The following is a 25,460-nucleotide window of genomic DNA, read 5'->3' as shown; positions in this document are numbered from 1 at the left end:
AAAGCCGGCGAAAAAGACATGCAGAAGAGAGTATCCGCCAAGAAAAGCCAAAAAAGAGGACAGGCGTGTAAAAGGAAAAAAAAGTGAAGAAAGCTGGAACCGGTCGGGGTGATGGGAAAGACGGACATCATCATCCCGCCTCGGCCGGAATCCGCAAGGAGACGAGGTCCCCTTCGCAGCCGTCAATGATCGGCCTGGTGCTCCGCTTGCTGTTGCCACCAAGAGTCCGTCTTCTGGAGACCGTCATTCCGGCGCCCGCCCGGTAGTCAGGTGGTAGTGGCTTTGCCAGCTAGTGCGGGAGGACGTGTCCGGGCTAAGAGGCTGGGCGGCCCGTACGGTAGCAGCTGGGTTCGCTGCCCAGCCGCCTTAGTAGCCGGTGGTAGAGGCTGGCGCTTCTCCGTTGCTGGTGGTTCTGTATTCGTAGGGCCGCCCGCGCAAGAAAGTAAAACGACAGGGATGTTTCTGCCAAGGCGCCGAGAAAGGGAGAATCCATAAACCCAAAAGGGACAGGTAGAGGTGGCTGCAGACAGCGGGTGGGGAATGAGGGCTATGCCGCTCCGGGCGGAAACGGGCGTCTCGGAGTCTGTAGAGTCATAGTTCTCCAGTGTATGCGTAGCTGAAAGTGCAGCGTGCCGTAGTAGAGGCGTTATGGCGGTCCCGATTGCAGGGACTCTGCTCGTTCGTGCCTGGTGTTATGACGTGGGGGTTGCCGTATGCTGGTCGATCTGGCGGGATCTAGACTGTGACCTATTTTGCCTTTGACTTCGCCGCACCGATGCAAGGGTGGGGCCTGCCGCCGCGGGATGTAACGGACCCGTCGTCGCCGCCTCAACCACTGGCACCAGGCTTGGTAGCCGGATTAGGGGATGGCGCTCTCGAGTCCGTGCCGTTGTAGATTAGCTGGAAGCCATCGCGCCGGCAGACAACAATAGGCTTGTCGTTGGAGCAGCGCCCAATGATCTCGCTCGAGTCGGGCATGCTATAGGGCACGGCGTCCTTGAAGTGGATGATTGGGCCGCCGTCCATTGTGAGCCCGATAATCTCGGCTCCCTGAATACCCTCGTCCTCATCAGAGGCTTCAGCTTGAATGGTGTTTCTGGAGGGCGTGTTAGCACGGATCGTTTTTCTCCCTTGGCAGGTATCATCGGGCAGCCACGATGCCTGCCAGGTGAAAATTTTTGAGATTGCACTTACACTTGGCTCATTGGCAACGTGTTGGCGTCGCTCATCTTCCTCTTCCTAGCATTGGCGGCCCTCTTGACCCTCCTAGTGATGCAGCCGTGAAGGTAGTGGAACAAGCCTGCGATGACGAGAACCGGTGTGCCGAGAGCCAGAGCCCAAGGTCTGTAAGTCGTTAGTAAATGAACAGTGTAGACAGTAGCCAAAGAGGTGACATACGGGTTTCTTCGTTGTCTCAACGAGTGAACCAGAGCCAAAATGACTCCGCACACGGCAATGAGAGATCCGACCTGGATCATGGTGAAAGTTGACCAGTAAAGTGACATGAGATCCTCTCCGTCGCAGAACTGCAAGGCCATCAAAGTGAAAACCTCCATGATGACCGTTACCAAAGAGACACACACGCATCCCAAACTGAACCAGATACACCGTCTAATTGCCTGCTTTCGTTTTGAGTCTGTCGGTGGCAGGTCCGCAACGGCGTCTAACGTCCTGAACAGTTGGTCAGTGAGACAGTTTGAGAAAAGACCGTGATTACAACGGCGTTGCGGAGATCTTACCGAGTGTACCCCCATGCTGCAAGAAACAGAATGAACAAGTTGAAGACGAAGAGGAGCCAGTAAAGGAGATCGAATTGCCATCTGTCAAGATGTGAAGCAAAACGGGCGTAGTGTGCGCATCGAATAGGGTCATAAGGCGTGAAGTCTTCTTCGTTGGCAACCATCTTGGGCAACGGTCTGGCGGCAAGTTGTGTCGTTGTTCAGGTTGAGCGTAGTCCAATTCTACTGTGTGTTGCTGTTGACACTGGTGTTCAAGTTGTATATGAAAGTCTTCTTTCGATGTCGTCTGGTGGTTCCGGATGACAGAAGGCTGATGGTACTGACACTTTGACAAATAGTGATGCAAGAGGCTCTGCTTCTTTATACCAAGTAGGAAGGACTCGTTTTGTAAAGTCACCGATCCGCAGGGTTATTCTAGCATGGGGCGGACTTGCCCAGGCTTGCGTGTGTGCGGCAGGGGGGTGTTTTCACAATCTGATGGCGGGCAGGGGTCGTCGTGGTCCTACAACTACCGAAGGGCCACCCCGGTGTGTGCTCCTACAGAGGCTTGGGGACGGACGGGTGGGGATAGAAAGACAAAGCTCCAGAGAGGCTTGTCAAGTAGATTGCGATTGCAAGATTGGCTCAGAGTTGACATGGGCACAAGAACAACGCTCACGAGCTGCCAGACGCTACTGCAACTCAACTTTGCGCCGTCATCTTTAGACCCGCCTCCATTTTTCAGTCGACGACCACCTGCACCAACCGGTGGATCCATCGTCAAACTCATCTTGTCACCAATGATGCACTGATGCTGAGTCGAGTGCGGAGGAAGGCTAGGAATAGCGCTTGAAACAAGATGACAGTGACAGCGTTGTCGACCTGGGCTTGCGGTGATCCGCATGTGGATGGCGATGCTGTCTGGGCGATGTCTGGGCAGTCTCTTGGCAAGATGCGCGGGATAAGACGTAGATTGCCGATCTGTAGGCGGGTCCTGGTGACGGCCGATTGTGGATTTGGATTGGTCGGAGGTCGCATTATTCTCCGGACTAGGGGGGGCTTAGCAACGACGTTCAGACTCGACGCTCAGAAAACCGCCCATGGTTCTCTGAGCTCGACGACAAGTCGAGCTTCCCTGGTCCACTAACTGACTCCGTCCAATGGCGCCCGAGGCCGCCGTCGGTGCGAAAAGCCACCCCGCACGTCTCATGAACGAACCCTCAACACATTCTCAACTCAACTCATTCCCTCCATCAGCTCAACTCTGTCGAGCATCATACCCTTCAGACCAAGATACTCTCTTAGAGAGTCCCACTCGATGCCACCCTCTTCACCGTGCCTCCATTTCTCCTTGTAACCCCACGCGCATGCAATGTCATCCATGGCAGCGCGCTCCTCCTCGCGAATCCAGCGCTGGTGCAGCGGGATACCTGGAGCCCAAGTAACACGTCGCATGTGATCGTTGACAGTGGTCCTCGCAACCACACCGATTGTGCCAGTGAAGCCCAGATAAGCCAGGATAGCAACAAAGGCGAATTTGGTGGCTGTCACGGGCTCCATTGTGTTCTGGAATGCCGAGAGATTGGAGGCTAGAGCGTAGACCCCAATTGGGGCCGCAACCACGGCCGAGGCGGGCAGAAGCGCCTTCCGCAGAAGCTTCTGCCGGTAGAATGCTTGTGTCGCATAGCAGGCCTCAACGATGCCAACTGCAGCGTCCAGATTCTTGGCGTCGATGGCGGCCCCCAGAGCTGTTTCGGCGACAGCTGCCTCGATGGCCTTGTCTGCTCGCTTTGGGTTCTGCTGTACGTAGGTGATTGAACCCTCGACTGCCTTGGGTTTGGGCTTTGATGCATACAATTCGAAAACTTGGGGTAGTGTCTCGGGCCTGCCAAGCCTAGCTTGGATGTTTACGTACAGCTCCAAGACCTGGGGACCAATGGAAACGGTGGGGTGTGCGATAATTTGGTATGCTGACTCGGAGATTGTGTCGACTGTATCCTTGACGGAGACTGACGGGATCGACGTGCTACCAGAATTAGCTGCAGTCGAGTTCGAGTCCAGGGATAGCAGATTTGACGCGGTCGACGCCGTGAGGGCAGAGGCCGGACGAATCTCCGACTTGGATAGATATGGTTGAATCGCATTTGCGGCGCCTTGGCACGTTTTCAAGGCTGCGATGACGAGCTGTGGAGTAGGAATTCCGTCCGTCGACATGAAGCGCTGCTTGCTCTGCTGAACAATCGCAGCCAGCTTGTTCAGGTCAGGGAGCTCCTTGGACACAGCCCTTGTGCCGACAGGCCTCTCGTGACCATCGCTCCTCAAACCCGATGTAGATACCGTGCTCGTGAAGCGGCTTTCCCCAGCAAATCGTCTCAATGTGGTATTCTCGTGAAGCTTGGCAGATCGCGAGGAGACGATCGCAGATACGTTTGGCTTGGCGGTATGAAGGAATCGAGTCTGTTGCCCAGCGCGTGATAGGGTCACGCATAACCGACAGAGGGATCGTGGTTGAGCGGCCGCTGGCCGGATGATGGCGGTCCGCATCATCTTCGTGACGAAGAAGGCTGAGGATTCGGGCGTTGGCGTAGTAGAAGGGGCCTGCGACGGACCGAATAGAACGCTATGAAGTCGAGCGCGCGAGCGAGCGGGAAAGGAAGCGTCGTCGACTGGTCTCTGAGGGCTGCTGTAGTTCGAAGTAGCACAGCGGTTGGTCGTGGGTTGTGAATCGTGGAAACGAAGCCAAGAGAATCAAGCAAAGGGGCCGTCGGGCGGGTGAGGCAACAGCCGTCCTCTGGGCGAGATCCCGGGAGAGGCCGTCTTGGGGTCTTGGACAAAAGAGTGGGAGGCCGACGCGGAGACCGACGAGTAACCTAGCTGGTGTAACAGGTGCAATGCGAAGGAGAGTGAAGCTTTCGAGGAGACGGACGTCCCGGGGCAAGCTGGGAGCTCCTGCAAAATTTCCACCCGTAGGCCCAATCCACCCAATAGCAGGAGCTCTAATCGACCCCCCCTGCCCCTATCTCACAGGCGATCACTCCAGGTTCGGAGAGGCTCTTCGGCAGCGCTCGCCGCACCAATGAGGCCGGCACTTGCCCCTCCAAGCGGGGTCCGTCAGCGCTGCAGCAGTTAGCGCACAGCAGGCTGAGTACCTAGAGGTAGGTCATCGAAGAAACGTGGTTCGGGTACAGCCACAGCCGCTGCGCCAACCATGAACTTGCACCTCACGCCTCACCAAACTTCAGTTTATCCTGCATATTTCTCAACACCGTTCTTTTCCAAGACTTTGGGACTGTAGATCTTTCTGTAGCACTGCATTAGGTTTGATTAGATGAACATAGTGTATCTCAAGCTTCTTGGCTCTATTCCGGCTCATTTTCTTGGTGCATCTTTCTTTTCCTTCTTCTCATGTACGGCGTATGCTACTGCAAGCCGCGTTGGGCAACTACGTCAGGTATTCGTACTCTCCAGCCACAGCTACTTGCAAATACTCCCCAGGCTGATGGGGCTTGTGCGATACTTTTGCTTTGGCGGTGTCCACCCGCAAAAATGGAAGTAGCTCGAACCAGGCAGCGGTGCTCAGCCCACTCATGCTGTAACGGTAGCAGTGCCAGCGCCCAACAGCGCCGCATCTCGAGCGTACGTCCAAGAACTGCCCGAGGATGACGAAACACCACGCGGCTGAAAAGCTACCCCAGAGTAACATCATCTAATCGCCCCTGGGAATGCACTGATCGACCCTCGAGAGCCTCACTTGTCGTTTATTGAAACGGTACCCTGTCATCTGACAGCACTGTATCTCGACGACATCTCTTCCATCGCCGTTGTTGTCGACACGACCGCTGTGCTCCAGCCTCCGTTCAACCCGGTCCACTACAACGAAACGACAACGACATTTATTGACATCGACAACGCACTCACTGCCAGCCATCGGCGACATCCATCTACCACCCTCATTCTTTGAAATCACTCATCGTTCCATCGAAATAAAGAAACACACACGGCCGAGTCGACCGAACCGATCTCAACATGCCTCCTCCACCTCCCCCGCCGCCTCCGATGCCTGGAATGGGCGGTCCTCCGCCTCCGCCTCCGCCCGGGGGACCTCCAGGACTAGGCAGTCTGCCATCGAGGCCGGCCGGAGGAGGAGCGAACAGAGTATGGCCTCAATCAAGACGATATCCCTTTGCTCAGACAACAGCCTGCTAATGTGGTCATCAGGGTGCCCTTCTCTCCGATATTTCCAAAGGCAAAGCTCTCAAGAAAACCGTCACGAACGATAGATCTGCTCCAGTTGTAGGAAAGGTGTCAGGCGGTGGAGGAGGAGGAGGACCGCCCATAGGAGGTGCGCCCCCAGTTCCTGGATTTGGCGGTGCACCCAAACCTCCAGGAGGTCTCGCGCCTCCGGTACCTGGGAACAGAGCTAGAAGCAACAGCGATCAGAGTGGTAGTGCTCCGGCACCGGCAGCTGCGGAACCCGCACCGCAACTAGCTGGACTATTTGCTGGGGGCATGCCGAAGCTGCGCAAGACTCGCGGTGCTGTCGACACCGGCGCGGCTGCCGATTCATCATACCTGTCGGATCCCGAGAACAACGTACGATCGTCTTCCGCGCCAAAGGTGCCTTCCTTCGGTGCGCCCAAGCCACCTGCTGGTGCGGCGCCAGCTATTCCTGGAAGACCTCCTCTCCCGCCTCCAGGTGGTGCTCCAGCACTACCACCATCGATCGCCCATCTGCGAAAGACACCCAGCGATGTTCCCAGGCCGAGCTCCTCGGCATCCATGAAGGGGCCCCCGCCTCCTATTGGCAAGAAGCCACCACCACTGCCTGCATCTCGAAAGCCCTCTACAGCTCCATCGAACAATCCACCTCCTCTGCCTGGTGCTCCAGCTCCTGGAGCCCCTCCCCCGCCTCCTCCATCAGCTGCTCCAGCACCTCCCCCATCGGCACCTCCCTCGGCGCCGCCACCACCCCCCGCCGCTGCTGCACCCAGAGCCCCAGCGCCTTCACCCCCTTCTCGATCTCCAGCACCTCCACCTCCTCCACCCGCATCAAACGGGCCTTCGCCTCTGGCAATGCAAGCTGCCCTACGAGCAGCTGGACAGGCATCACCCAGTGCCGCACCCCCGCCACCTCCATCCACGGCGCCTTCGCCTCCCGCGGCCGCACCTCCCCCGCCGGCCGCCCCTTCGCGGGCCCGGTCCGGATCTGGACTTCGCTCATCTATGCTCGACCCTAGCGCCTTTACTCTTGCCCCTAATGGAGCAAAGAGCCCGCCTCCTTCACGTACCAACACAACCACGAGCCTGAGTACGGTTGGCGGTGGTGGTGGTGGCGGACGTTACGTTGTACAAGACTCACGTTGGAGGTTCCAGGACGAGGCTATGCTTCCAAAGCCTAGGGAGTTTCTCGGTGGCCCCAGACGCTACAGGGCTGGCAGAGGAAGCAGTGTTCCCCTCGACCTAAGCGCATTGTAAGGAGGTTCATGATACTGGGGATCAGTTGTGTTCAGCCTGCAAAACCTCACGGTGACTACGATGGCTCAACGCCTGCGATGGAGTCTCTACGTACGCTGTGTTCTACCGAGGGAACATGCGACGAGCATGGGGGAACGCGTTCATGGACCATCCCACGCTCTTCCAACACTATTACCTCTTGGCGTTAAGGAGGATGACTGTATTTTAGGCAAGCCATCATCTTGTGAATAATAGCTTCACAGAGCGAGTACCTTGCATCAAAACGTAGCGGAGTAGCCTTTCAATGATCCGAAAGTCCGCAGGGCGTCGTTGTAACGAAACGATCGCCGAGACGACATCTAGATCGCTTGGTTCTTGGCGTCGGTGACTTTCTCAAGGTCAAGACGATGGTTCACTTGTGACATGGTTCCATGGTTCCCAGATGGATCCTATTGGGGAATCTCTACGACATCGGGATTGGTCTCGGGGGGCGTGGAGGAATCAAGGACGGCTTACAGGCATACGAGCGATGCGGAGGGTATGGTATCACCGTGGTTCAAACAGGTTCCCGGCGTCTGTTCACTTGTGATCGGCGGAGTCCATCTAGACATTCCAAAAGACTTTAGGATCCAAAAATACCTGAGATTGACTAGCAAAGAATGCGTACGTGTGATGTGTCTACAGCCTCGCGCATCCCGGATTTCTGGCTTTTACGAGATTTGCGCCGAAATTGAGACGAAGTTTCTCAGTATCACGCCGACAATGAGACGAGGTTCCTATTGGTCTTGGCAGACAATTGCGTCTTCACTGACTGCCCTTGTTGGTCCAAGTTTTCTCTTCAAAATCTGCCCTTCCAGAACCACTCAAGGATCCATCTCCTACGGTAGACGACGTCTAAGCCTCGCCTCGTCTCGAAAAAGTTCTGTGACAAAACTTGACAGCCCTGTCTGCTGCCCGCCTGCCCTTCACGTGCTCTGCAGAGGCTGTTGCTGGGCCGCGCAGAGTCCGCACAACCGTCCGGGCCAGTTTCGCAAAAGGGCAACTCGTTTCGAGTAGCAACTTCGAACGTGTGTCAACGGAGTTGTCAACGAAACTTTTTGCCCGTCCTTTCCCTCCCGCAGCCCAAGGCCAGCCAGCCAGCAAGCAGAATTTGCGGACTGTCCGGGCTGCGCGAACGACACACGACACCACATGTGGGTTTTGCTTGTTGCTGGTTTCGGGTGACTCTGGCCTTGCAGCCACGGCTGCGTGTGTCAGAGGATGGACTAAACTCTCTTGCATTTTTGGCTTGCTGACTTGCAGCGGAGACAAGACAGACGTACGCAAGCAACAATCACGTAAACACAGCCAACAAATCTAATCAGATTGTTCGGGCGAAACTCTTTTACCCACTCACCCATGCTCCCCTTTTCACTTTCACATGTGTGTGCTTGTAGCGAAGTTGTCTGCCGCGTACCATGCCCTTCGATTGTATTAGACTAACCGTGTTAAAGCTAACCCGCAAGATGAAGTTGGTTTCACGTATGCCGGCGTCGCAGAGCCCATCTTTGCCAAGAGATTGAGGGCAAGGTAAAGGGTGTACAGACAACCCAGAAGCCAAGCCTCAACCCCCTTTCGCAGATGATCCCCCGGGTGCGATCGCAGCGGAATTTCAAAACCAGACCCATGATGACCAGAGAGAGAGATGGAAAAAACAAGCAATTGCAAAGGAAAGAACGGGGGGGTAAAAAAGCTTTCACGCCAATGCTGCCCAGCCCCCCTTGGCTTTCCAAATCCCCGATCGTTGATCATTTCAGATGAAGCTGAAGAATAATAATGACTTGTTGTGAGTATGTCCGCACCCAGGCAGAACACAACACACATAAACACACGCCCACGCCTATCCCCGTTTTCGTTTGTCAGGCATGTTCCGCGATTTCCCCAAAATAGGAAGCAAGAGGTATCCATGGTTGATGATCGTCTATATTCGTCGCAGCCCGCATTCAAACCCGTTGGTGACGAAAAAGAGATGGAGACCGGCTAAAAAAAAAAAAAAAAAGTGAACAAGAAAAAATGTCGGAACCCATCACACCCATCAAATCCACCCCCGTACCCCGGATTCCCCCGGACTAAGGGTAGAGATAGGGACGTAAATAGTATCCGACGCCTCATGATTCAGACGAGATCTTGGAATCTGAATCAAGCAACAACGCTTCGGCCAACCTCCGCACCCCACCTGAGGCGACGAAGGCCACCGCCGGAAGAACGAATAACTTCTCTACCGCACGACGAGGAGTCTGCTACGGTCGAGGCGTTGACGCCCGCTCCCGCCGCCGAGAGCACTTCTTGACGTCCAACCTCGCGGCCGATCACATAGCCCGCGCCAAACCCGACCACGGAAACAAGCACCACGACGCCAGCGCTCACAACCCAGGTCAGCAAAGTCGGGCTGATGAGCGCGTCCTCGCCGGCGGCCACCTTCTTCTTCTTCGTCGCCCTCGACGAGCGAGTTTGTGAAGAGGAAGTCCTCTTGTGCTTGTCAACGCCTTCGCTCTTGGGTGATGAAGGCGTAGAAGATGTGGCGGTCCGTGACCGAGCAGGTGTCTTGGCTGGTGATGGGCCTTGAGGTTGTGGTTGTCTATCAGTCATGAGTTCAGATTCAGGCATGAGCCTCAGTTCTACAGGCTGAGAACTAGGTCCGACTCCGGTAGCGGCTGGTGCGCCCTGCTGCTCACTGTCCTTGTACTTGGGCAGACCCCGAGCGGCAGCAGCACACGAGAGGAGGGTGGTGAGGGAAGCACGGAGAGCGGCATCGTTGTCGGCTTGGTACGCCGGCGACATGAAGTTTGGCGGGCTGCGGTGCACTCTCGTCTGGGACCGGTGGGAGAGCGACGGTCTTACGCCACTATGCGGGTGCTGATGGATGGCCGAGCCGGCGGACTGACTCCTGTGCAAGCCCGACGGCGGATGAGAGAACGCATTTGGGTGAGGCCTGAAGACGGGGTCGTCGGGAACGCGTGCTCCTAGGGCAGTCGCGATCTCATCGCCGTCATCCGAGTCCTCTGACTCCACCTGGGCCGACTGCTGCTGTTGGAACGGCGCCCGAACAGAAGGTTGCACGTTCTCGGTCGAGCTCGTCAGACATCGGTCCTCCTCGCTCTCGCTCTCTTCATATTCTTCCTGACTGCTTGTGCCGGCGTGGATAGCTGTCTGGTCGACATGGAAAGACCGAGGGGCGGGTGGGTGATGTAAGCGACGTCGGCGAGCGGCCATAGACCCGCCGACTCGGAGACCGGTCGTGACGATCTCGTCTCCGATGGACGAGAGCGAAGACGAAGACGGCTGCGACGCGATTTCAACCCACGATTCTGAGGCAAGTCGTGTCAGTATTTCATCATCAGCTGCACCGAGTCCCTGGGATGCAAGCCACTGACCGTCATTTCTCCTGCGCGGCCCTGCGACGGACTGCGCTCCGTTTACTGGGACTCTATTGTTCTGACCGGCGCGCTCGTCGCGCTGCTGCTGCTGTCCATCCATGATGCTATGCCTTATTTTTCGACGCCGTTGAAACAGAACAAAATGAAAAAGCAACAAGTTCGTGGCCTTGGTTCGTAAGGGATGAAGTTGTCGTCGACGTCGGGGGATGTGGCTGGACTGCTGTGGGGGGGGGGGGGGGGGGAGGCGCTTCCTCCGTCCGAAACCCTGCGTTTTAAGCAAGATAAGAAGTATACGCTGGAGATGCTTAGCTCGCGGTCCGAGATGTCTGTTCGCGCGACGTCGACGATGGTTCGAGAAAACGTGGTGTACAAAGGTCAGAGGAGCGGAGGAAAGGGAGAAGTTGGAAAGTTAGGAGAAAAGATGCAGCAGACCGCTTCGACTATGGCTTAGCTCACCAAGGCACGCAGGGTCGGTGAGATGGTGTTGAGGCCCTGCCCGTTGGCTGGCTGGCTGGCTCTTTGTTGCAGCACGTAAACGTAGGAGGTTAGGTAGGTAGGGGGTGGTGGTTGAGGGGGAAGGGGATCAGTCTCCATCCAGCAGGCATGCGATACGGCGGAGACTTGGAGAGACTGGAGTCTTGGAGAAATGGATAACGGAGCGGACCAGGAAGATGATGTACACCTGCAGCCCCCGTGTGGTGCAGAGTGACCTGCTGCTTTGGGTCGGCGCTTGTAGATTCCGGCCATCGCACCGTGTCAGGTGCTTGGGCCATCACGTCGACATCAGACGGTGCGCCCGAGGTGATTCTGAGGCATTCCAGCTGCGAACAGCCTAGATAAGGACAGTGCGGATATTAGCAGGTCCATGACGCTATTATAACGGCGTGCTGCGATACTGTTCGCCAGAGTGCGCAGAACCTGGGTTGTGCTGCAGCCAGGCATAATGATCGGTACCGTGCCTCGAATCCCGTACCGTCTGCCGGCCCCCAAACATCCCACCCGCACACGTCTTCCGGGCCGCCAAGTGCTGCGAGGTAGCGGGGTCAGGTGCACGTCAGTGGAGAAACCATACTGTGGGAAAACAGTGGGAAGCGCGAGCTGCGCCTGCTTTACCATCAGCATCAGCGCCAGACCGGCATTAGCATTCCACCCTCATGTCATCGTTGTCAAGCTGCACCGGAGCACCACCGACACCGGCCCTCGACGTTGGGCCTTAAAGCTGCGACCCGGTGCTACAAAACCAGCTGTGAACCTGCAGAACCGTCGCCTGGCGCCAGCGAGCGGTCTGCGACTTGCATCCCGCGACAAGGACGATCCCAAGACAAGCCGTGACACGCCGCGATTGTCGTCTTATAATCGTCCCCTAACTCATGCCAGATTCCACTGACGTGACCTTCTCCTCTCCCCGCCGCTCCACCGTTCCGTTCCCCAACAGATTCGTCCGTTTCGTTGCTTTAAACACAGCAACGCATACTACGTACACATGCGCTCCTTACGTACTGCAACGGCTGAACAAGTTTGCGGCGCTTCCACCCGGGGCGTCTCAGCCCATCCAACGGCGAACAGGTGTTCACCCGTGACGTTGCTGCTGGAGGGCGCGGATGGCGAAGTGACCAATGTCTTCAGTCGCTGTTCTACTATGGTATTATGGGTAAGTAAAACCTCCCGGGCTGGTATCGTGGGGACTGCTGACCCACAGGAAGCTCTGGAATAACTGCTGAATGGCCGGTCTTTCGCCTGTGAGCGATGTACCGCACCTGGTCTGCCCAAGCCACAGATACCTGACAGGGTGGTTTTACTTTGGCCTGCAACCGCAGTAGACTGATGGGAGGGTTGTAGATTACCCGTCATCACGGGGGTGGCTGGAACTGTACCTCGTGCCGCCCAATGACGCACCGTTGCGCGGGAAGCTGAGCCACGAGGTTGCTGGCGAATGGGAGCGAAGTCGGGCACTTCCCTGCTGTGAGACAGCCATCCATAAACTGCCTGAAATGTTAATTATTGCCAGCCACGCCGACCTCACTATATACGTATAGTCTTCACAACATCATCATCACAAAAAGCACGGAATGGAACTGCAAGAACGTGTTCATGGATAAACATCAAAACTTTTGTATTACACTAGGAGCCGATCCCTAAACGCCGAAGTCCTCATGGCCAATATTTTGCCCTGCCGAATAATGACATTCACGGGGAGAAGGTATACTTACTCCATTCTGCGTCGCAAAGCATGGTATCGTTCCAAGTTCAAGAGTAACCGAAGGAGAGAAAACGCCTGACCAGCCACATCAACAGAATACCCATAGGTAGACTGCCGAGAGCAACCCCCAGAGCCCACAGAAGCCGTCGTCATCGTCAAAGTTGATCCCCTCGCGGACATGTCTGAGTATACAGACACACAAGATTCTTCCCAACTTTTGGATAATAAGCCATCTGCCCACTGTGAAGATGTTGCTTATGCAACATGTGCCCTCTTGGTCAACCCACAATAGCGTACAGATCCCACAATATGCCTCTGTGATATACAAGAGACGCCACAAGCCCACGGTCAAAGTGAAATGCCCTCAGGTCCATCATGTCTCCAAGGAGACTGCTCTCAAAGCCCACAATCCCCGCGGGGAAGAAACTTGTCTCGAACCGACAGCCCACGAAGCCCACAGTGTGTACCCGCGAAATATGCCCTCTGAAGTATCATCATCATCGTGCGGCTTGCGTCACCAATTAGAAGGTGATCTTGGAGCCCTTGAAGTCACCAAAGCCACCACGGTTGGTGGAGGAGAATCCACCACGGCCACCGCCGCGACCACCACCACGTCCGCCGAAGTTGCCACGGCCACCACCGCGACCGCCACCACGGCCTCCGAAGCCACCGCGGCCGCCACCACGGCCACCACCGCCGTCACGGTTAGGCTTCTGGCCAGCATAGTCCAGACGGACGGCACGGCCGCTACGGCCCTCACCGAGGTACTGGCCGTTGAGCTGAGAGAAGGCGGACTTGGCGTCCTCAATGCTGTTGAAAGAAACGTAGCCGAAACCCTTCAGGTTGCCGCTGTCACTGTTGACGTTGTTAGTCTTGAGGATCTTTTAACACCATGATGTGGTATGACTTACGGGTCGGTAGGCAGGCGAACGCTGGCGACCTCGGCAACCTCGCTGAAGAAAGCGTGGACAGTGTCCTGGTCGGTGTCGAAAGGCAGGTTACCGACGAACAGAGTCTCGGACTCGGGGCTAACGGTGTCACCGTGCTTCTGGGCGCGGTCCTGGGCACGAGCCTGGTGGTTGCCGTCGCCGGCGGGCTTCTGGCCAGAGAAGTCGATGTTCATGGCGCGGCCAGCGAGGTCCTTTCCTTGGGAGGCCTCGAGAGCGGCGGCAGCGGCCTCAGGGTTGCCGAAGTCGACGTAGCCGAAGCCACGGCTGCGGCCAGTCTGCTTGTCGGTGACGACGCGGGCACCGGTCAGGTCGGGGAACTCCTGGAAGGCCTCGTAGAGGGTGTTGTCATCGACAGCCCAGGCAAGGGAGCCAACGAAGAGGGTAGAGCTCTTGTCGGAGATGTCGGTGCGGGCCTTCTTGCCAGGGATGACGGGGTCATCCAGGGCCTTGCGCTTCTTGGAGGGCTCCTCGGTCTTGGTCTCAGTCTCCGAGGCTTCCTTAGAGTCGGAGGAGTCCTCCTCCTCATCGGAGTCGGAGGAGTCAGAGTCAGAGTCGGAGTCGGAAGACTGTCAGGAGCTATTAGTGGATGTTTACACAGCAGGCGAAGTTGGTGCTTACCTCGGCCTTCTTCTCAGCCTTCTTCTCGGTCTTCTCGTCCTCGGAGTCGTCAGAGTCCTCCTCGCTGGAGTCGCTGTCGGAAGACTCGTCCTTCTTGGCGGCGCCGTTGGTCTTAGCGACACCGTTGGCCTTGGCCTTGGGGGCCTCCTCCTCAGACTCGGAGGAGTCGGAGTCAGAGTCGGAAGCCTCAGACTCGCTGTCGGAGGACTCGGCAGCCTTCTTGGCGGCGGCCTTGGGAGCGGCCTTCTTGGCGGCAGGCTTCTCCTCCTCAGAGTCGGAAGAGTCGCTGGAGTTGGACTCCTCCTCCTCCTCGGACTCGCTGCTGTCTGAAGACTCAGACTCGGACTCAGGCTCGACGACCTTCTTGGCCTTCTTCTTCTCCTTGGTGGCGAGGTCCTTGGCGATAGCCTTGGACTTGGCCTTGGGGCTCTCAGAAGCCTTAGAGACGCCGGCGTTCTTCACCTTGGTGAGAGGGTCAGCGGCCTTGCTGCCCTTGGTGGTAGACTTGGTCTTGCCCATTGTGATTTGTGTGGGTATCAAAGATTAAGGGTATAGAGAGAGGGAAGTAAGGATAGAAGGATGGAAAAGAGCAAGAGAAAGGCTTTTTTCCAGAGATGGGAGGATGCTCGAAGAAAATTTCAGAGGTGTCTCGAGGTGGTAGCTTGACTTATAAGGCCAGGGTCCGGTGGTTGGGGCGAAGGGTCCTGCGACAGAGTTTTTTTTTTGCGATTTGCCAACTTTTCAGCGGGGCGCCCGCGACTGGCGCGGGCGGTGAGCGAGGGGCTGCATGAGCGGTGGGTACGTACCGAAAGCCGTAGCCGAGTCGTGTGCCTGGGGGAGGCTTCGGGCCTGTAGCCTGCGAAGTAAGGCCGCCGCATTCTGCTGACCTTTAGCTTGCTCCTCCAGTCCCGGTGCAGCCCAGGCCAGCCAACCAACCCGGTCCCGAAATCGATCACCACCAAAGCTCAACGTCTCGCCGCGACGCACCCCTCGACCTCCGGTGCCCCATTGACCAATTCGACCCCGTTCCACCCGAGACGACTCGATCCCACCACCAGTCAAGATGCCGACCCCCGAGTCCGAGATGTTCCTGGCCCAGAAGCCCAAGGTCCCGCCGACGTTCGACGGCGTCGACTACGACGACACCAAGGCGTTCAAGCAGGCACAGGACGCCATCATCCGCGAGCAATGGGTCGGCGCCATGATGTTGCGTCTCGTCGGCGAGGAGTTGGGCAAGTGCTACAAGAAGGAGGGTGTCAACCACTTGGAGAAGTGCGGCCACCTGAGGGGTTAGTCTCATCCGGCGCGAGGGCTTGTTGGACAGCAACAGGCAGAGTCAATCCGTTCAGGAGGTCGAACTGCTGACGCATGAATACAGAAAAGTACCTTGAGCTGTTGAAGGAGAAGAAGGTCAAGGGCACACTGTTCCAGCAGCAGAACTACATCACCAAGCAGGCATGAATGAACTATGTCTAGGCGTGATGGTTTATGAGCGTTCCGATGCGGAATACGGCGTCGCTTTGATAGAGGTTCCCGTTGACAACTGGAAGGGAAACGGAGGATCTGGGCCATTTCAATATCATGGCAATTGGCCGCGTGATGGAGATATCCCTCGCGCTATATGTACAAACGAATCAATCAAGGCTTTTTGAAGTTATGCACTTATCCGGCACGGATATCGATTTGCAGACGAAAATGTCTGGATCAGTTGCTACTACTCGAGAAATGGTTCAAACCTTGAAAACGCACTCAATTGATTGTTCAATGGGCCCTGAAAAACCTCGAGGAGTGTATTGCAACATGTCTGTAGCTTCAGTGCACATCACTTGACGTGGGCCTCCGACGCCGGGTGCGCAACAGGCCCGTCCGGCCCGCCCCAGAATTTTTCCACCGCATCCCAAGCTCAAGCTCACGCATTTCGCAACACCACGATCAGGACCCCTCCGTCGACGACCAATACCAAGCGCGCCGTTCCCGTCCCGTCGCGTGCACACATCAGAGAACCAGCATGATTTGCAGAACATGCATGCGGCGAGCCACGGCTCTGCCCCGTCTCCAGCCCAGCGCCGGCGCCCTCCTCGTCAGATCTTTCTCCCTCTCAGCGCGGACAAGAAACGCCGCCGCTGGTACCTCTGCCGCTCCCGATGCTGCGCCAGCACCCCCCGCCAACCCGGAGGCCCCCCCGAAGCTGTCCAACATCAAAGACGACACCGTCAAGACGCCCGCGAAGCCAGTGTCCTCCTGCCCCGCCGGCACCATCCTCAACGGCCTGAACTACACAAAGGGCAAGACGGATCCCGTTGCCCTGCCTGACGAGGAGTACCCCGACTGGTTGTGGACATGCCTCGAGACCAAGAAGGAGACTACAGAGTCTGCGGATGATCTCGCCGCCGAGATGTTCTGTATGTGTGCCCGCCGATCAGACCTAGGAAACGGCTCTTGTGATCTAGTTCCTTTGCTAACATGCCCATGCGCCCACCAGCCAAATCCAAGAAGCAACGTAAGCTTGCTGCCAAGCGCCAAAAGGCCATCGAAGCCAAGCTCCTCGCCTCCGGTGATACGGAGGCCCTCGCTCCCAAGATCCCCATGCCGCAGCAGTCCATCAACTTACCCGGAGAAAAGGGCAAGGACGTTACGCACAACCTGCAAGCCCTGGAAAAGAGAGAAGACCTGCGCAAGGCGATGCGTAAGGAGCGCAAGGCCAAGATTAAGGAGACTAACTACCTCAAGTCTATGTAAACATGGTCTGTGGTATAGGTGTGGGCATGCACGGGATTGCGGCGGTCGCGGGCTTGGGTCATGTACCATAGAGAGCATGAAAAAGGTGGTTTGGCTCTTGTAAAATATCTACTGTCGGCGTCGCCGGCTCTTATATCATCACTTCAATGACGCAACTAGAGGAGAAAGGACGTTGCAAAGCACCTTGGCTTTCAATATTATGCTTATGTGCCTATGATTCTGCTCTAGGCATACATAGCTGTAGAAATGTGTGTGTATGTGACCCACGACAGAGGTCAAACCATTTTGAAGAATGCCCCACGCTATTCCCAGTGCTTCGATGACACCAACTAGTCCTCATCCTCTTCCTCTTCTCCTATAGAGGTCATCTTGAGATGAAGCTCTGCCTTAAGGTCCTTGAGACGAGACTCCACGCGGCCACGCAAGATCTTGTTGCTTATTGTAGCCATCTCAGCCTCCTTCTTGCTGATTTCATTCTTGAGTTGTGTAATATCTTCACGGACGGCCTTGACTTCATCCAGACGGGCTCTGTCGTCGTCATCTTCATCGTCGTCGTCGTCGTCGTCCTCATCTTCTTCGCTCACAGCGGATTCCTCTCCATCGCCACTGTCTTGCGCGTTGGCCGCTGGTGTACCGGTGTTCATCGTCATCGGCGTAGCTGCCTCAAACTGTGTTGCCGGCGTTCCAACCTCGGTTGTTGGTTGATTCATCTCCTCCTCAAAGGCAGCCTCCAGCTCAGCTTCAAGGTCATCGTCAAACAGTTCGCCGTTAGCGTAACCCTCGGCCGGGAAGTAGCCACTATCGTCTGCCTCGCCGTCGGCATCTTGTTCGTCTTCGGAGTACTCCTCGTACGTGGGTTTGTTCTCATCGATGAGTTCGTACTTGGAGGATACAGCAGCCGCGTCGGCCGCTAAAAGCTTCTTAACCTCATTTTCCTTCAGTTCGATCTCCGACCGACTAATGACCTTTGCAAATCTCTGATTGGCAGCGTCGTGCATGGGCGGTGTCAGACCGTGAGGCCATTTGAATCCGGGTTGGATCATCGGCGGTAACGGTACCTTCCTCGCCTCATCCTCACTCTTGACTTGTTGAAAGACGAGAAGCATGTGGCAAATGTCGGCCGACTTCATGAAGGTTTTCCTGTCCCAAGACTTCATGCCCTCTGTGATGGTTGGCAACTCCACCATAACTGCCGCGTAATGCTGGCCTTTGACTATAACCAAAGCGCGTCGGCTTTCGTCGTCGATAAACTTGATGGCAATATCCGCGCCGCCGTCTTTTCGTGCCACGCCGACCTTTCCTTCCTCTATACATTTCCTGACATATTCGCAGTGTTCGCCGGGCATCATACGCAAGATGAACTGTTCCTCGATGACGGGGTCCTTCTCTTGGTCGCTAGCCTCCGAATCGTAGCCATCGCCGGGGGGGTGAACTGGTGGTTTGCCTTTGGCCTTAACCACAATGTGACGGTTGCCTGGAGTCGCCACGGTAGGCGTTTTGAGGAGCTTAATCTTCTTCGCCGACCGGCTTAAGCCATCGTCGTCGATCTCGTCTTGTTCGCGCTTCTTCGATTCGATGAGCTTGCTCGTCGGCTTCGGTTGACGTCCCGCCTTCGTCTTCACAGGTTTCGGTGTGTCGGTGCTGGCGGGCGTTGGCGGTTGTGAGGGTTTGAGCTTGATCTTCGTTGTCGAGAGAGGAGTCGACACTGACGGCGTCGCGGGCGCCCCGTTTGGTTCGCTGAATGATGCCTTAAGCTTCAACTTGGGTCGCGGCGGCGGCGGCGGAGCGCTTATGTCAGGCATATTGAGGAAGGTGTAGTAGGGAAAAGCTTGGATATATCGATTTCGGATGCGCTGCGAGATTCACTAGATGTGGCGATGGGTGAAGCAGTCGCGCCAGGGGTGGCAGGCGCCGGTCGGAGCCTCCCTCGTGACTAGGCGGATCGCATTCGGAGGTGGTAGGTAGCGTATGAAGCAGAGTGCCGCGACAAGATACTTGCTAACGATGGGATTTGTTGACCGTGAGAGGCTGTTTGGAGTGGAAAACCTAGAGTCGTCGCGGAAAGTTCTCTGGGTCCGGTCCTTCCTGTTGGCTTGGAGGTGTGGCGCACCGTCCCTGGACTTCCAGATTCAGTGGACTATTGCAGCGCGGGAAAGGTACCTGGGCGAGGTATCTGGGGTACCTAGTGCCGCAGCCTTGCAGGACACGCGTGGTAAGTTTTAGCGTGACAAACACACCCTTCGCGCCAAACTCCACTAACAAGGTAGGGGGCGCACAAACGTTCCTCGTCGCTTCGACAGCAGGAGACGTTGTCACCATTTTCCATTCTATAACTGAAGAGACTCTATTCATATCTAGAATAACGATCAAACCGGGAACTCTGCTACGGAATATAGTTTACGTCAGGTCTCCCAATGCGCCTCATTCTCGCCAAACAAATACCAATAGGCCCAAAGCCCTTTAATCACCCAGCACCTAGCGAAAAACTTCTCTCCCCATCCTTCAGTTCTAGTCCTCGGCAACATCAATGGAACTGGCGACTCGCGAGACATCCTCCCATTTCAAAGTACCTCCCACAGCAACAACATGTCGCCAACCGTATTTGCTTTTCTTCCCCTCTCTAAGATAATCCGGCAGCACTGTGAGCAATTCCAGTTGGAACTTCTGAGAAATTTCGAAGTCGGAAATGTTCTCGATGAACTTGTACACGAATGCTCGCACTGTATTGAAGTTTGTGGATTTCAGCTGCAGATATGCGTCATGAGCATCCTTCTGGTGCTGGCGAAACTCTTCCATTCGAGTCTTGGACGCCTTCTCGCGACTGTTGTCGGAGATTGACTGCTTTGGCCTGGTTTTCGATCGAGTTTGCGTCGGCTTCGGGGAGCTAGACTGTGGGTGCCCGCGCGTATCTAAGTCAACCACTGGCGAAAGTCCATCCTCTTTTCTTCGCTTGACTGCTACTGCCTCATCTTACAGCGGTCAGCTCATCTGCGAAACCAAATTCCTTGTCGACTTACCTGTCGTGATAGGTCGTTTGAGGTCGCGAACCACAGGCAACGCTGGTGCTGGCGCAGTCTGTTGGCCTGATCTGAGATCTATGTTCCTTTGAAGATTACGGATGTCGTGTTGCACTTTTTCGGCATTTGCGTTTTGTGTGGCCTTTTGTGTATCAAGTTGGCGCTGCATTGCGTCTAGCCTTGCTTCCAAACGCTCCTCTGACTGGCGGAGCTTCTTCATGAACGCCGATGTCTGACCTTTGAGCTGCTTTTCTAAGGCGTTGAGTTCTGCTTGAAAAGTGGTCCGAAAGTTCTCCTTCTCCTTCTCGCTGGTGTCGAGCCGTTTCTCAAAGTCCTCTTGCTTCTGGCGCTGCTTCCAGAGCTGATCATAGAGATTGTAGTACAGCAGCGTGTCTGGTAAGATCGGACCATTGCCAGGAGCCTGCGCATAATGGTTACCATGATTTCACGGACCCTCTTCTGACCAGATCAACGAAAGATTGGAAGGGGCTGCTTTTACCGGCATGGAAGAGGATGTCAACTGATCCGTTGCCATTGGTCTGGCGGGATAGGTCACGCTCATTCTGATTGAATTGTTGAACGAATGTCGGGTTCGCGACGGGAATACAAGACAGCAGCTTCTGGATACCAAAGATTAAGGGGAACGTGGCTAGATTGGAAAATAGAAATCGGAAATGAATGTGAGAAGAAGCCCATTCAGCAGTAAAAAAAGACGCGGGGAGGGATGCGGCCGACACTGTGCGTCGGTCGGCGTTGGGAATCAAACGAAAGGCTCTGATAATGGGAGAGGGGAAGTTTAACGACGGAAGGCAGCCACGTACTAGGGCAGGTGACGGGCTCCAAGGCAAGCGCCGGTGCACGCCAAGGACTGCCTTTTACTTCATATAAGTACCTTGTTTTGGGAAAGAAGGCCCTCGCCTTTAGTCTCCGGCGGCAGGAGTCTCCCCTTAGCACCTTCCTCGGTTGCGGTGACGAGGAAGGAAGCCCCTCTTCAGCAATTCTGTTGACACGCAACTTCTTGGTCTATCTGAACTGTCATGTTGTACTCACCTACTGTTCAAGGTGTCCAAAGGCACAGGAACTGGACGGCTGAGTACCGATCAAAGATGCATCTTCGACGTGGCCCGGCAACGAAACAATGCAATTGAGCGAATTCCATAAGTTGCAAATTAGGGTAGGGTAGTTAGCCGCCTTCCATTATTTCCGTCCAATATCCCAGAACGCGCCGTTCAAACGTGTGCTTGCCCATTCGTCCCTGCCCTCGTCCCGTTCAGACTAGCAGCCGGTTCCTTCCCGTGTCTCGACGACACCCCCTGTCTTGAGTTCCTTCCCTGCGAGGAAGATTCGCCATCCTCAAGAGCAGTCGATGCTCTGCGGTTGGGATCGGTTCTGTTCCCCTTGACGGCAGTCCACTTGCCCACGCTCGTTCCCTTTTCGCGCTCCTCAGCGATCCACCCCAGAAAGAGCGCCACGTCTTTGGCAACCACGCCAAGCACAGCTCTGGCCTGTATCCAAGCAGGCAAGACCCCCTTTGCGTCCGATGCCGTTGCCATGATCCATTCGATTGCGCCCGTTGGCATCTTCCTCACTCTCTCGACGCTCACATAGGCTGCCATGACGATCCCCTTCTCCTTCACCAGTCCGCCGTAGTCCGCCTTGTCGAGATCTGCCATGGGAATAGACACGACGATGAACTCGTCAGCTTCCCTCGCCTTTGCCGTAATGATCAACTCGGGAAATACGCGGTTCTTCAGCGGCATCCCGAGTTTGTGTTTGATCTCAAATACGCAGACCCTGAAGTCGTCCCACGTCGAGCCGCCCTCTTCAACAGCGACCCCGGCACAATCCCAGGCCAGTGCCTCTCTCGCCTCCATGACATTCGGAGTAAACGCCTTCTCGGCCTCAACATGGTCGTCCTTGAAGCACTTTACAAACTCCTCCCAAGCCGCAGTCCCCTTCGAGGGCCTGTCCTTGTGAATACTCCTCCGACAAGCCCACGTCTCAGGAGCATCCACGCCATTAGACAGACTGTTCCTCGCCGCCTCCTTTTCAAGCTCTGCGGCGGGGATAACGCGCTCGTACAGCTCAACCTGCGCCGTCGACTCAGGGTAGGACTTGGTGCCCTTCGCCTTCCACTCACTTGGCCGTGCAGTACCATCCTTGGGCGCGACGGCATCGATAAAAGGGACGGCTTCCTGCAGCACGGCGATGAGGAACGGCGCCAAGTCGGCGGTAGTTGCGCTCGGCGCCGGGAGCTGCTCCGTCCGGAGGCCCCATAGCCGGACCAGGGGCCCCAGGTTCTCGTCCTCCGCGCTCATTCCGACTGTCAGCGTTTCCCTGATTCTTTGACGAGTAATGCGACCGCACGAATTTGCCGTCGCAGGGCGAGTCTCTGGGCTGTTTATCTTTCACGCGGTAACGTCGATATATATCGAGTGACGACGGACGGTTCGGGATGCAATTGACGTTGGATGCGACGTCAAAGGATAAACTCAAAAACCCCCACGCCAGTTGTACGCGGCTGTTCGTAAGGCGATTGCGTGAGTGACGGCTCTGGGTATGAGTGAGCCTAAGGTGTAGGATTGGCATGAGGCGAAGGTTGAGAAGGGGGGATGTCCCGGTCTGAGACGTCGTCCAGACCACCCCAGTTACCGCACTGACTTTGAAACAAAACGCTGTGCCGACCGACCGAACAAGTCCCAGCATGGGGAAGTCGTCAACATCACCATCCGGCCGGGCCCCGCACCCTTGACATGCGCCTGCACGGGGACACAGAACGGCCTGTGAGCTTAAACTTCTGATTGACAATATACGTCAAAATTCATCAGCGCGGTTACGGTTTGCGCCACGGGGATCGGCAATTTTTTTCTTTCTTTGGTGGGAATTGATGGATGTTGGTCGTGATGTCATAACGACTTTTGTATTAATATTATTCGACAGCGACCATCTTTAGTCTGCCATCTGCGCCGTAGCGCTCTCATGTCTATGTCTTTTTTTTGTCTCCGGCCATGTGATATAGTCATAATGGCTTACAATATACATTCCCTAAAACCCAAAACCTGACCAAATCCCGCTCCCACAAAAACTTACGCCTCACGCTTCTCCCAGTAAATGTTGGCAGGCTCCAGAGGCCGTGAGAAGAGAGAGGCATAGTCTGTGCCGATGAGCTTGTCGCTGCCGTCGGCGTTGCGGAACTTGAATTCTCTGACGATCATGGCGGTAATGGTCTGCAGCTGCACGTTGGCAAACTGCTCGCCGATGCAACGGTGACGGCCGGCGCCGAAGGGCAGGTAGGGCGACGCGGCACCCTTGCTGACCAGACCGTAACCGTAATCAACCTTCTCCTCGTCCTCGGCATCCTTGCCGCCAATCTTCGGGGCGTTGGGAGAGTCGGCCTCCCAGCGGTGGGGGTCCCAGACCTCGGGGTTGGGGAAGTAGGCGGGATCGGTTCCAGAGACTCCGGGGGCGGCGAGAAGGGTGTGGCTGGTGGGGATAACGAACTTGGTGCCGGGGACGGGCATGGGAGACTTGACGGCGCGCATGATGGAGTGGATGGGAGCGTGCAGGCGGAGGGTCTCCTTGATGATGGCCTGGTTGAGGGGCAGCTTTGCGAGGTCCTCGTACTTCAGGGGAGGCAGATCGGCACCGAGAACGCGGACTTGCTCCTGGTAGAGCTCCTCCATGATCTGGGGGTACTGGGCGAGACGGAGCATGATCCAGGAGCTGGTGGAAGACGAAGAGTGCTGACCGGCCATGAGGAGAGCGATCATCATGTGGGCGATTTCGTGGTCGGGAACCTTGGTGCCGTTCTTGTAGGTGGAGTTCATAAGGTGGGACATGATGTCAAGACCGTCAGTGCGGCCGTTGTCGCGGCGGTCCTTGATGGCGTCCATGTAGATCTGAGCAACGGTGCGCTGGGCGTGATCGCGCTTCTTGTTCCAGGGGAGAGGCGCCCAGTGCAGGGTGAAGTTGATGGGGGTGAAGCCCATGTCGAGGTCGTGGTACAGAGCAGCGAGGGTCTCGTCGAACTTGTTGCGGATCTCGGCACCCTGGAGCGCGTGGGAAGCGGTGAAAATGGTGATCTCGGCCATCTTCGGAGGCAGGTTGACAACGCCGGAGTTGGCCTTGAAGTCAGGGTTGCGCTTGAAGTAGTTGGAAACCTCGTCGGCGATGATAGGGACGTAGGAGCGGAAGGCCTCGGTGGTCAGGGCGATCTTCATGAACTGGAGGGGCGGGAGCTGTCAGCAACAAAGCTTCCGGCGGGAGAGTTTCCGCGGCAATGTACCTTCTTCTGCTCCATGAGCTTGGCGTTGGGGCAGTCGTAGACGACGTCGCGTCCAAAGACAGGAGTGGTCAAGACGGTGTAGATCTCCTCGGCGTTCACATCCTTGAGCTTGCCGTTGAGAATGAAGTCGTTGCCCTGGGGGCCGACGGCGACGGTGGTTCTCTTGCCAAGGAGGACGAAAGTGAAGATATCACCATACTGTCAGGGTGATGCTTGTCAGTACGGGAGGCTTGTTCCGGAAGTTTATTGCGACACTGGGAGTTTTAGGGTGCGCATACCTTTTCACGGTTGACCTTGAAGAAGGTCGGGGGGTCCATGCCATATGTGATGGTGCTGCCGACGAAGGGGAACCAGTGGAAGACCAGAGGAGGCTCGTTGGCGTTCTTGAAGAGGGCCTGGGACAAGACATTGAGGACGACGGAGAGGACGATGACGGCGAAAAAGCCGACGGTGACCTGCAGACCAGTTCCCAGATTCTGGAACTGGTCCGACAATGGTCCTGCGACCTCCTGCAGGAGACCCATCCTCGAAGGCGCGAAAAGGGGTCGCTGGTAGTGTGAAGGGAAGCGAAAAAGGAGCCAATTGAACGCGGACTGGCGATGTCGTCGAGTTTGGCTGCGATCGCAACTTTCTTGACCGGAGGTAGCACACGAGCAGCAGTGGCGCGAGAGAGAGCAGAGGGCGTAGGTTATCGAGAAGGGGGGGCTACAGAGGTGGTTTTAAATTATCACATAGTGAGATTAGATATCTGCCGCGTTTTGTTGGGTCCCACATTTTTGCGCAGGCAACCTGCGCGATGAGCGAGCCAATGCATGGTCCATATGGGAAAGCTCCCGGCGGTCAAGCGCATCTCGCATATCCATGGAGCCCAGAAGCTGTGACATCTGGCCAGTGGCACGGTAGCCACCCGCAACGCATTTTGGGGGCGTCTGTCCCAGGGCCCCTAGGCCGTCCCTAGATCGTCCCTAGTGCCTAGAAGGCCTTCCAGGAAACAGGATGCATGGCTTGAATTTTTTTTTTAATTTTTTTGCCTAACTTTCCTGCCAGACCTTTGCGGCTTGCC

The 25,460-nt window shown here is 56.1% G+C and overlaps 10 protein-coding genes across 10 annotated transcripts; 3 read left to right on the top strand and 7 right to left on the bottom strand.

Annotated features, from left to right (window-relative positions):
• Window positions 1-828: 828 nt before the first annotated feature.
• On the bottom strand, window positions 829-1,903 carry CGCA056_v000577 (uncharacterized protein; the record flags this gene model as incomplete). The annotated part of the gene is made up of 4 exons (XM_037315838.1): window positions 829-1,096; window positions 1,195-1,344; window positions 1,399-1,671; window positions 1,740-1,903. The coding sequence occupies 4 exons, from the start codon at window positions 1,901-1,903 to the stop codon at window positions 829-831; spliced, it is 855 nt and encodes a 284-aa protein (XP_037184629.1).
• Window positions 1,904-2,954: 1,051 nt separating this feature from the next.
• Window positions 2,955-4,265, bottom strand: CGCA056_v000576 (uncharacterized protein; the record flags this gene model as incomplete). The annotated part of the gene is made up of 1 exon (XM_037315837.1): window positions 2,955-4,265. The coding sequence occupies one exon, from the start codon at window positions 4,263-4,265 to the stop codon at window positions 2,955-2,957; it is 1,311 nt and encodes a 436-aa protein (XP_037184630.1).
• Window positions 4,266-5,744: 1,479 nt separating this feature from the next.
• VRP1 (Verprolin) lies at window positions 5,745-7,193 on the top strand (the record flags this gene model as incomplete). Its single annotated transcript, XM_037315836.1, has 2 exons — window positions 5,745-5,873; window positions 5,937-7,193. The coding sequence occupies 2 exons, from the start codon at window positions 5,745-5,747 to the stop codon at window positions 7,191-7,193; spliced, it is 1,386 nt and encodes a 461-aa protein (XP_037184631.1).
• A 2,157-nt stretch (window positions 7,194-9,350) lies between these two features.
• Window positions 9,351-10,688, bottom strand: CGCA056_v000574 (uncharacterized protein; the record flags this gene model as incomplete). Its single annotated transcript, XM_037315835.1, has 2 exons — window positions 9,351-10,519; window positions 10,586-10,688. The coding sequence occupies 2 exons, from the start codon at window positions 10,686-10,688 to the stop codon at window positions 9,351-9,353; spliced, it is 1,272 nt and encodes a 423-aa protein (XP_037184632.1).
• A 2,621-nt stretch (window positions 10,689-13,309) lies between these two features.
• Window positions 13,310-14,875, bottom strand: NSR1 (Nuclear localization sequence-binding protein; the record flags this gene model as incomplete). Its single annotated transcript, XM_037315834.1, has 3 exons — window positions 13,310-13,643; window positions 13,700-14,304; window positions 14,357-14,875. 3 exons carry the CDS (start codon window positions 14,873-14,875, stop codon window positions 13,310-13,312), a joined length of 1,458 nt encoding a protein of 485 aa, XP_037184625.1.
• Window positions 14,876-15,419: 544 nt separating this feature from the next.
• On the top strand, window positions 15,420-15,817 carry CGCA056_v000572 (NADH-ubiquinone oxidoreductase 12 kDa subunit; the record flags this gene model as incomplete). Its single annotated transcript, XM_037315833.1, has 2 exons — window positions 15,420-15,645; window positions 15,735-15,817. The coding sequence occupies 2 exons, from the start codon at window positions 15,420-15,422 to the stop codon at window positions 15,815-15,817; spliced, it is 309 nt and encodes a 102-aa protein (XP_037184626.1).
• Window positions 15,818-16,364: 547 nt separating this feature from the next.
• Window positions 16,365-17,095, top strand: CGCA056_v000571 (54S ribosomal protein L37; the record flags this gene model as incomplete). The annotated part of the gene is made up of 2 exons (XM_037315832.1): window positions 16,365-16,758; window positions 16,839-17,095. The coding sequence occupies 2 exons, from the start codon at window positions 16,365-16,367 to the stop codon at window positions 17,093-17,095; spliced, it is 651 nt and encodes a 216-aa protein (XP_037184627.1).
• Window positions 17,096-17,424: 329 nt separating this feature from the next.
• On the bottom strand, window positions 17,425-18,897 carry taf7 (Transcription initiation factor TFIID subunit 7; the record flags this gene model as incomplete). The annotated part of the gene is made up of 1 exon (XM_037315831.1): window positions 17,425-18,897. The coding sequence occupies one exon, from the start codon at window positions 18,895-18,897 to the stop codon at window positions 17,425-17,427; it is 1,473 nt and encodes a 490-aa protein (XP_037184628.1).
• Window positions 18,898-21,341: 2,444 nt separating this feature from the next.
• On the bottom strand, window positions 21,342-22,430 carry CGCA056_v000569 (uncharacterized protein; the record flags this gene model as incomplete). Its single annotated transcript, XM_037315830.1, has 1 exon — window positions 21,342-22,430. One exon carries the CDS (start codon window positions 22,428-22,430, stop codon window positions 21,342-21,344), a length of 1,089 nt encoding a protein of 362 aa, XP_037185692.1.
• A 768-nt stretch (window positions 22,431-23,198) lies between these two features.
• CGCA056_v000568 (Eburicol 14-alpha-demethylase) lies at window positions 23,199-24,921 on the bottom strand (the record flags this gene model as incomplete). The annotated part of the gene is made up of 3 exons (XM_037315829.1): window positions 23,199-24,335; window positions 24,398-24,595; window positions 24,676-24,921. 3 exons carry the CDS (start codon window positions 24,919-24,921, stop codon window positions 23,199-23,201), a joined length of 1,581 nt encoding a protein of 526 aa, XP_037185691.1.
• Window positions 24,922-25,460: the final 539 nt, after the last annotated feature.

This window comes from Colletotrichum aenigma (genome assembly GCF_013390185.1).
Source record: "Colletotrichum aenigma strain Cg56 chromosome Unknown KSG_Cg56_contig01, whole genome shotgun sequence".
Taxonomy (NCBI): domain Eukaryota; kingdom Fungi; phylum Ascomycota; class Sordariomycetes; order Glomerellales; family Glomerellaceae; genus Colletotrichum; species Colletotrichum aenigma.
The sequence above is the reverse complement of the archived record's forward strand: the minus strand, read 5'-3'. Positions and strand labels throughout refer to the sequence as shown.